This window comes from Carica papaya, chromosome 5 (genome assembly GCF_054855325.1).
Source record: "Carica papaya isolate Zhongbai chromosome 5, ASM5485532v1, whole genome shotgun sequence".
Lineage (NCBI taxonomy): Eukaryota > Viridiplantae > Streptophyta > Magnoliopsida > Brassicales > Caricaceae > Carica > Carica papaya.
Window position 1 is genome coordinate 35,150,661 of NC_142313.1, and position 11,070 is coordinate 35,161,730.

Genomic DNA, 11,070 nt, shown 5'->3' on the forward strand with positions numbered 1-11,070 from the left:
TCCAAGAGTAACTTCTCCACATAACCAGACAAATGCAAAACAGGCGCAACTTAGTAGAAGAAAGTACTTTACGCCAATATTCTTCCTTCTTGCCTTTTCATTGTCCATAACATGAGTCGAACTAGTCAGAATAATATATTCAAATAATTTTTAAAAAAAAAAATATTATTGTTATTATTATTATAACTTTTATAATGAATTTTTATTGTTAATTAACTTGTAAAATTCCATGAAGAAGAAATATAAATTTCACAAAATTTATGAAAAATGGAATTTTAACATTCAATGTAATGATGTGCACAAATCCGTCCAAATACGTGTTGGAACGACTCTCCTGGACAACAAACAAAAGCTACGCACGGCAGTTGCCCAATTACCTCCACCTGCTTCACGCAAAGATGAAGAATAACCAAAAAAAAGAAAAAAGAAAAGCAAAATGCCCATTCCGAAAATAAAATAAACAACAGTGTCATATCTTTTCTTGCTTTATTTAATCAACAAAACATTTTCTTTCCCCTCTGGTTTTTTCCGAGAATGTTAGGAAGAGACAAGAGTCCAGATTTGAAATTCCAAATTATTTCATTTCGATTCCTTTCACACCCCATTCAACACAATTATCTCCAAATTTTCTTGGAAGGATAAGGATGTTACGTCATCTCATACGTAATCTTAAACCCACCTCCAAACACTTCATTCACAGTCGCCACTTCTCTACAAATTCTCCCCCACCTCACCTTCTTTCCCACTCCATCTTCTACACTCAACTCGCACAGACTACCGCTTTAATGGACCCCAAAGGTACCATCGTCTTCACCACAGTTGGCAGGCCTCAGTATGGCTTCGACGTTTTCTCTCTTCAACTCCCATTTCAATCTGCCTCCACTCCCGAGCGCCGCCTAACTGATGGCATTTCCATTAACTTCAATGCCCAATTCGTCGACGATGACCAGAGCATCGTTTTCATATCTGAGAGATCCGGGTCGGCTCGAATTTATCTCGCGCGTCCCGGATCCAAACCGGAGCAGCTTCCATCAGTGCCTCTAAGCCTTTTCCATGACCGTCCCATCATCAAAAACGATCGACTCTACTTCATTTCAGCTCACGAGGAGCCTGATCGACCTTTCAAGAGCTGGTCTGCTCTTTATGCTGCTAGTTTACTTGATAAGGAAAACGAAATCAACCGATTGACCCCTTATGGTGTTGTGGACTATAGTCCTGCTATCTCGCAAACAGGGGATTTCGTTGCTGTTGCATCCTATGGATCTCGTCCTTGGGGAGGTGAATTCCATGAGCTCAACACTGACATTGTTGTTTTCAACAGGTCCGACCCGAATAAGCGGGTGGTTTTGTGTGAGCGAGGTGGATGGCCTGCTTGGTCTGGTGATTCGACCATCTACTTTCACCGCCGGGCTGATGATGGGTGGTGGAGCATTTTCCGTGTCGATTTTCCAGGGAATCTCGAAGAATTTTCTGGATTTCCAATCGCTTCTCTCCGCGTCACCCCACCTGGCCTTCATTGCTTCACTCCTGCAGCTTTTCATGATGGCAAAAGAATCGCCGTCGCAACTCGTCGACGCGGGAAAAATTACAGACACATCGAGATTTTTAACTTGGATTCAGAAACGTTTGATCCAGTGACAGAGTCCCTTAACCCTAATTTTCATCATTTCAACCCCTTCGTCTCTTCAAAATGTGAGTTCGTTGGGTACCACAGATTTAGAGGTGAGTCGAGTGATGGCGAGTCGAGGATTCCTCATCTCGAGCCGGTCACCTCGCCCATAAAAGATGTTCGCATGCTAAGACTGAACGGATCCTTTCCTTCATTTTCTTCCGACGGCGAACTCATGGCTATGAATCCTGATTTTGACGGGAAGGGTGGCGTCAGCATAGTCAAAGCAGACGGGTCAAAGCGGTGGACTTTAATCAAAGGCCGTACAGCCTTCTACAACTCTTGGAGTCCGGTTGAAAAGAACGTCATCTACACGTCAGTCGGTCCCATCTTTGCGACTGTTAAAGCAACGGTTCAGATCGCACGCATCACGTTTGAACCCAGCCATCTGGACGGTGATCAAGAAGAAATTCCCTGCGATGTAAAAATATTGACAATAGAAGAAACAGGGAATAACGCCTTCCCTGCTTGCTCGCCGGACGGAAAATCAATCGTGTTTCGATCTGGGCGATCTGGGTACAAAAATCTGTACATGCTTGACGCCGTTAACGGAGAGTTCAACGGCGGCATACGTCGTCTAACAGAAGGACCGTGGATCGACACGATGCCAAGTTGGTCCCCTAACGGCGACCTCATTGCATTCTCGTCCAATCGTCATAATCCAGACAATCCCGAAACGTTCAGCATGTACGTGATGAAAGCGGACGGATCTGAGGTCAGAAGGATCCACGTGGCGGGGGCTGAGGGAACGGAGGACGTGGATAGAGAGAGGATCAACCACGTGTGCTTTAGCGGAGATGGGAAGTGGGTGTTGTTTACTTGTAATATGGGAGGGGTGAGCGCAGAGCCGGTGTCGTGGCCGAATCAGTTTCAGCCATATGGAGATCTGTACATGGCGAGAGAAGATGGGGGTGGAGTGAGGAGGATGACGTGGAATGGGTATGAGAATGGGACGCCTACGTGGCGTCAAGGAGGTGAGGTGGAGATGGGGAGTGTGTGTTTGGGGAAGGAGAGGCTGAGAGGTGAATTTGATGACCCATTGTGGATATCGTGTGATATTTAATCGATTTCTCTCACCTACCAAAAGTGTATGGGTTTGTTGTCCAAATAAATAATTCTTAAAAATTTGATGCAATATAAATTTCTTACCCTTTTTTTTTTTTTTACCGTGTGCAAATCCTTTTGATGATGATAGTTTGCTTCTAATATTGTATTAATTGAATATAATAAAATCTACATGTCCAAAATTGGAGTCAAATGTATTTAGACACTTATATTTGCCGACAAACAAATATTAACAACCTCTATGATTACGTTTTCTAATTTCTTTATTTTTTTATTTTTTTGAATTATTTGTTCAAAACTGATTTTTTTATCATTATTTTAAATTGTTTTTTTTTTTTTTACCTCTAAACACTGTCTATTGGATAGAAATTTAATTGTTTGGAAAACTATGTATAAATGTAATCAAATTCATATAAATTAGGAGAGGATATAAATTGGTAGCAAGATAAGTCCTCAAATCCTTTCATTTGAAAAACAAAAAACAAAAAAAAGAAAAATTGAAACCAATTAAATGATCATAATGTTTTATAAAAATTAAAATTCTTAATTAATGGAGGAAGTAATAAGATATCAAAATAGATGATAGATTCATTTTATACTTAAAAAATTGCAATATATATATATATATATATATTATGATAATAAGATTTCATATAAGTTCGTATTTTCATAAAGTAAATTAATTTAAATTTTTGAATAATTCATATCACTTTTACTTTTATTAGAACAAAATATTTTTTTTATTTAAAAAGTAACATTAATTTCATTTGAAATAAATTGAAATAGTACATTTGAATTTCTTCAAAATTAAATCAAATTTAAAATGCATTGTTATAATTTCATATAAAATCTTGTAGTGAAATCAATTATTTTATTATTATTATTATCATTAAAAATTTTCAACTATGTATTTATAAAAAAAATCCGATAACAAATTTTGAATTCATTCCAAAAATTAAAAGTTATATTTTTAAAAATTCAAAATTTGTGCGAGATTCATTTATAAATCCATAGTTAAAAAAAAATAAATTCAGTTATAAAATAATAAAATTTGAATCAATATAAACAAAATATAATATATTCCAAAATCCAGTAATTCAAAATAATACAACATTACATTTCAAATACAACCTCTTTCGTTCTCATTTGATTATGAGATCTTGACGCAGCTTGATTGTCACAGGGATACATAAAATTCTTACATTTAAATATAAAATTGTTGCTGCTTAACTTAAGAGAAACAATAACATCTTTTTAGTTTAAAAAATATGAGTGCCATTATTAGCGAAAGATTTATCAAATAAAACCCTATCTATTATTTAATAGAGTTTGAGGATATATTAGTAGAAGTGTGACGTTATGACAAAGCACTTCACATTCTTAAAGTCTCATTAAGGATTTACTTATGACATAATATTTATATCATAAAATTTCAAACAAAATATAAATAAATGCAGGTGAGAAACATGGTTTAAAAGTGCATTCTCTAAGCCCAATATAATTGGTTAAAAATCTTTTGTCTTGTAAAGTTCAAGTTACTATGATATAAATAAAAAGTTAATTTGTTGTAAACTTTATGTGATGGGCCAGAATATTCAAAATTTTCCTAAAGTATTTTGTTTAAAAAAGTTAACGAAATTTCTCATGTTTGTCAACTTCCTCTAATGGCATGTAGTTTAGTGACTCATATCCACATCATGTTCGTTTCGAAACTATTGACATGGCATCCACATTAACAGGCCACTTGGATGTCATGTCAACAAACCTTTTAACCTTTTTTACTCCACCCAACTTAAATCATGCTTTTTTTTTATCTCTTGTTCATCTCGTCTATATCATAACCTAATAAATTTGTCCCATTTTCCTACTCTCTCTCTCTTCCCTCCACTATAATGCCTCCTCATCCTATCTTATCCTAAGCTCATCTTCTCTTAACCTCCATTTTTCTCTATAACCAACCCCTATAAGCCTCTTTTTAATCATAGTAAATGATATTTCCCTCTTCCAAGATGACCTCAAAAAGCTCACCACTGATAAGACTATGGAGTCTTTCAAATCTAGAATGATGTTTGATATTGACACTAGCTTTATTATCACATTTATCGACAAGATTAGTAGTCTCTTCTTTATCTTAAACTCTTTAACATAATGGATATTCTCACCTTAAAGCGCACTAAGGAACAAGTCCCTCCTCTCGGAATTCTCTTTTTTGTCTTTAACTAATATCTTCATATTGACCTTACAATTAACTAACTTCGACATGGTTGACCATACCATTGTCCTAGATCAAGGCTAATTTAACACTCTCTTTAAGGGAGAAAATGATGGAGGTTGCCGCCTATAAGTTAGATTCTAGTCGTGTAATGCCCAAATTAATTTAATTATAAATATAATTTTTTAATTTTAATTTAGTATAAAAATGAAAGAATGTGATAGACGATGAAATTGAAAATAATTTTGAGAAAAAAGGGTGAAAATCTGGGTTCTGAAAGTATTTTTGAAAGAAAAATCAGAAACCGGATATCAAAATACAATTTAAAAAATTTTTACCACGTAGGATGCCAGGTCAACAGCCCTAACGAACCAAGACGTGCCGCGTGGCAACGAACGCTGATGCAGTACCACGCAGGTGATCCGCGTGCCCATGATCGAACGGTCCAAATCTGTTCCCGCGTGCATGGAGGGTCTGGATGCATTCCCTCCCAAAAGCGATCGGATGGCCAAATTTAAATACGATTAGACGGTGCAGATTAGATCACGATGAATGACCCAGATTAGATCGCGATAAACGGTACAGATTCAGTTCCTATTTAATCGCAATCGGACGGTTCAAATCAAATGCGATGGAAGACCCATATTAGATGAGGACGAATATAAATAACCCTCTTCACACCAAACCCTAACTCTAGCCGCCAGACGCCCTCGTCGGAGAAGAAGACCTAGCCACTGAGAACGAGAGCCGCCGCCACCCGTCGCTGCACCGAAACCCTTTTCGCCCGCCAAAAGAGGTAAAAAAATTCTCTATGCTCAGAATTCAATTTTAAACACCAGCATGGCTAAATCGGAGTAAAAGGACTGGCCGATTGTCTGAAAACTACGGGCAAAGCCCAGCGGCGCCGCTGCAGAGAATTTTACAAAACGCCTCCGATGAGACCCTTCCCGATTCCCGTTCTACGTAATTTTTTCACTGTTGTAATCACTGTTTCCTTCTCTACAAGTTGACTAGAGCAAAACACCCAACTGCAATGTGAGCTGGAGGAGCTGCCACACCGGAGAGCTCCGTCACCGATGAGTTTCGATTTTTTATATTTTTTCAGCCAATCGAGACCCCTTAATGTATTTTCTCATAGAGATTGATGCAAAATCAGCTGAATTCAGTCAAAAACAGCCAAAAACAGTCAACCAAATGCGAACGGCGGCGCCGTCGCCAGAGCACAGCGGAGCTGCCGTGCCAGAATTTCGAAATTGGCCAAAGTGGGCCCTGACACTGTTTTTGAGTTTTTTTGGGATACATGTAGGTACTTGTAGCGCGATTTAATCTCCAAAGAAAAATTCAGGGAACCCGGGGACCGCCAGTTGGTGCAATCAATAGTTTAGTCTTTCGGGCATCAAATTGAGTAAAAATCCCCCACCTTATTCTCTGTTATGAATTTGAAGTCTAAATAAATAATAATACGGTATTTGTGTAATTTAGAAAATATCTATAATTAATTATGGGTTACTAATAGAGGAAGAATAAAAAATTATTCTCTGTTGATGTTTGTCAATTTATTTTACAGTTTAAATGCATAATAATATATGCTTTATTGATTTTATGGTTTTGAATGCTTGTATTCCTGCCTTATGTGACTACTATTAAATTGAAAAATTGAGACATGATTGCATTCCCTTATGCATGTTTGTTTGTTTATGTGATTATGGTTGAATTGAAAAATGGAGACTAAAGAAAAATAGAAAATTGTGTGTTAAGTGAATGGATGAAACGACAGCGTTACTGAATATCCTAGGAAATGGTGGACGAACTGAGTACAATAGAAAATCCTACCGTGAATGTTGTCTCATACCGGACGGAGTATCGAAACTTAGTAATTTGGTGCTCATACCGAACAGGGTATGGGGACGACCCATTTCACCCTCATATCGGAACGGGTATTGAGATTTAGTAATTTGGTGCTCATACCGGACGGGGTATGGGGATGGTCCGTTAATTGAAAATGTTAAAGAAAATAGTTCATGTGTAGCGGAGACATCCCTATGAACCCCCATGGATACTAGCAAGCTAATAGAAATGGACAGTTGGTGTTTGATTTATTGAATATGGATCTATGATGTATGTGTGTTACCGATTGCATATCAAATTATGATAAGTGTTTTGTTATTGTCTCTATAGGTTGCTTTTATAAATCTCGCTGCGGTAAGTAGACGATAAGTGATTTTATTATTACTAAATGCATTTGTTTAATTAAATGCTCCATTAGTTGTTTTTTATTTTTCCACCAATCTTCATTTCTGTGTCAGTGAGTAGCATAATATTCTTACTGGGTTAGTGTAACTCATTCCTTATTTAACCATTTTAGATCAAGAGGACCAGGATTCAGAGCCCGATCCGTAAGATGGTTGCAAGTAGGATGCCAATTTCATTTTATTTTCTGTTTATTTTCTTAATTTTTTGTATTTCCTTTAAACGAGTAATTCCTGTAACACTATTTGGGGCATTAAATCTATGTGTAAGGAATGTGAACCCTAACTATTTACTTTGCTTCCGTACTAGATCCATAATTTATTTTCTTTAAAATTTTTGGGGTCGTTACAGTTGGTATCAGAGTCGCATTCCTTGGACCTATTCCTTACACAAAACCCTTAGGAAACACAAAAAATAATGAATTGTTACTCAATCATTCCTTATGAAATGCAGCTACAGATAGATGAGGAGAGGAAGACCCCCACTAAACCGAGCAGTTCAGAAGGGTTCGCTTAAAGAGGATATTGACCGGTTATTTGAGATGGTGGAGAGACTCATTGCTGCCCAGCAAGCTCGATAAGAAAGGAGGGAGCTACTTGACCCTCCCCCATTACCACAGATTGAGCCACCTATGCAGCGGAAGGATCCTGAGCTACCCCGATATGACCCTGTTCCTCCACAGTACCACCCAACACCACCACAATATGATCTAGTACCCCAGCCACCGCATCACCCGGCACCACCACAATACAATCCGGTGCCTTCACCGTATCATTAAGTACTACTACAGGGCCATCCAATCCATGTTCAGCCCAATCCAGTCCCTCATCCACAGGACCCATCTCCTCTCATGATGGACCCAAGCTACATAAAAAGGTAGAAAAAACTAAATCCTTTTACTTTTGTAGGGGGTCCTCCTTTGAAGAGGTTGAGTTCTAGTTAGCTGAGATAGAGAAGGCCTTTAAGACCCCTCAGGGTGATCCTTGAGCAGAAGGTCATCTTTACTACCTACATGCTAGTGGGAGAAGCAGACCGTTGGTGGCAACTCAAACAGACCACCCTGCCCTTTCCAGTCACTTGGGAACAGTTCCTAATGACTTTTCATGTAGAGTACCTCCTAGAGCATCTCCGACATCTGAAGGAGATAGAGTTTGCACACTTGGTCCAGGGGGACATGACTGTATCAGAATATGCTCGCAAGTTCCTAGAGTTGGGTCGATATTCTCCTGAGAGCATAATAGATGAAGGCAAGAAGGCTAGAAGGTTTGAGTAGGGTCTCCGTCCTGAGATCAGACTGTAATTGTTTGTGCTCGAACTCAGTACTTATTTGCCTGTTCTAGCCAAGGCACAGTTAGCGGAGAGGAGCCTTCGCACTTTCCCTCAAGCAGCAAGGAACCTCAGGTCCTCAACCCCACGCCGCATACCAACACCTACTACACCTGTTCAATATAACAAGAGACCCAGGCCGATGACTCAGGCTCCCCCTCAGGTTCCAGTAGTAGAACGCGGCAAGATCTATCAGCATTGTGGCAAGGATCATGGGGATCGATCCTACTATCACCTCAACAACACCTACTGCATATGTGGTCGCGCCCAATATTACGCAAGGGAGTGCCCGAGGAACTAGAACCAGACCAGGCTTCCTATCTAAAGCAAGGCTTAAAATCTCACTCAGCATGATGCAAAAGCCAACTCGAACGTAGTACAAGATATATACACTATTTGTAACCGTCTTGCTCATGTCTTGATTGATATTGGTGCATCGCATTCATTTGTTTCACATGTTTTTGCATCAAAATTAGATGTATTACCTAAAAAACTTAATTCTGTGTTATTTGTGTCTACTCCTAGGAGTAGAACACTACTGAAGAAGGTTGTATACAGGATCTGTGTCATAGATATAGCAGATAGAAAATTGAATGTGGACCTAATAGAAATTGACGCGAGGGACTTTGATGCAATTTTAGGAATGAACTAGCTAGCGGCGTATCACGCCACTGTAGATTATTTTAGCAAGAAAGTTGTATTCAACCCTCCTAATGAGAAGTCATTTATAAATTAATAAAATCATTTACCATTTGTTCTCTCATGGTAAATTTTCTTATTATCAAGTACTTTAACCAAGTTGTTTTCTTTAACTAAGCAAACCCAAGAAAGAAATTTGTATTCAAGAGATTTTGATAGTTCAAAACTTTCCATATGTATTTCTGGATAAATTACCTGAACTGTCAGTGGACAGAGAAGTCGAATTCATCATAAACCTTCAGCCAGACACCCAGCCTATTTTGGTTGCTCCTTATCGCATATGTCGCACTGAGATGGAGAAATTGAGGAAACAGATCACGGAATTGCAGGACAGTGGATTCATCCAACATAGTGTGTCCCCTTGGGGTGCTGGAGTCACATTTACAAGAAAGGAAGATGGGACGTTGAGGTTATGTATTGATTATAGAGGTCTGAATAGGGTCACGATCAAGAACAAGTATCCATTCCCTAAGATCGATGACCTCTTTGATTAGTTGCAGGGTGTCTAGGTCTTATCCAAGATAGAGCTGCATTCAGATTATCATAAGATAAAAATCAGGGCAGAAGACATTCTCAAAACAGCCTTTCGAACCAGGTACGGATACTATGAGTTCCTGATTATGCCATTTGGACTAACCAATGCTCCAACCATCTTCATGGACTTAATGAACAGGGTTTTCAGACAATTCCTAGATCAGTTTGTCATTCTGTTCATCGATGATATTTTGGTTTATTTAAAGAGTAGAGAGGAACACGCTCACCATCTGACTCAAGTTTTGCAGGTTCTCAGGGAGAAGAAGTTATATGCAAAGTTAAGTAAGTATGAGTTCTAGCTTGAGCAAACTACCTTCCTATGACACATTATATCAAAGGTTGGAGTGTCAGTGAACCCCGAAAAAGTTAAGCAATGCTCAGATTGGAAAAATTAAGCTCGGTTAAAGAGATTTATAGCTTTCTGGGGATGACAAGTTATTACTACAGGTTTGTAGAAGGGTTTTCTAGTCTACTGCTCCTCTGACTTGGCTCACAAAGAAGAATGTCAAGTTTGAATGAAACGAGAACTGTGAAAGAAATTTTTTAGAACTAAAGAAGCGGCTGACTACTACACCTTTGTTGGCCTTGCCGAACAGATCAGGCTGATATACAGTTTACAGTGATGCCTCCTACCTAAGGTTGGGTTGTGTTTTGATGCAGAATGGGAAGGTCATAGCCTATGGGTCCAGGCAATTGAAGAGTAATGAGAAAAACTACTCCACCCATGACTTAGAACTTGCTGTAATTATCCACGCATTGAAGACTTAGTGCCATTATTTGTATGGGGAGACCTTTCAGATCTATATCGATCATAAGAACTTGAAATATATATTCACTCAAAAAGATCTCTACGTACGTCAGAGAAGGTGGATATAACTCCTCAAAGACTATGATCGTGACATCATGTATCACCTGAGTAAGGACAATGTGGTAGCCGACGCACTCAGCAGGAAAAGCGCAGGTACATTAGCTCATTTAATGGTTTCAGAATGCAGGCAGATAGGGGCCGCACAACAGGTACAACTTTAAGACCTGTAAAGAGTCAAATATTTGGGTCACTTGACTGTTCAGCCGGAGTTAATTGAGAGAATAAAGGAAGCTCAATCCACCGATTCTACCCTAGCAACCCTTAAGAAAGATGCAGAACAGAGAGTTAACTCAGAATTTTGAGTCTCTACCGATGGGTTACTCAGATTCCAGAACAGAGTGTGTGTTCTAGATGATAATGAGTTGAAAATGGACATCATGGTAGAGGTCTATAATTGAAAGTTTGTCATGGATCTCAAAAGCACTAAGATGTATCAAAGTATGCGAC

The 11,070-nt window shown here is 38.7% G+C and overlaps 1 protein-coding gene across 1 annotated transcript; it reads left to right on the forward strand.

Annotated features, from left to right (window-relative positions):
- The first annotated feature begins 345 nt into the window (after positions 1–345).
- LOC110820605 (tolB protein-like protein) lies at positions 346–2,835 on the forward strand. The gene has a single exon (XM_022050126.2). The coding sequence runs from the start codon at positions 645–647 to the stop codon at positions 2,730–2,732; it is 2,088 nt and encodes a 695-aa protein (XP_021905818.2). The 5' UTR covers positions 346–644; the 3' UTR covers positions 2,733–2,835.
- The last annotated feature ends 8,235 nt before the right edge of the window (positions 2,836–11,070 follow it).

Bases quoted from the DNA above. Each gene is read 5' to 3' on its own strand.
- LOC110820605 (XM_022050126.2), top strand. From the start codon at position 645: ATGTTACGTCATCTCATACGTAATCTTAAACCCACCTCCAAACACTTC.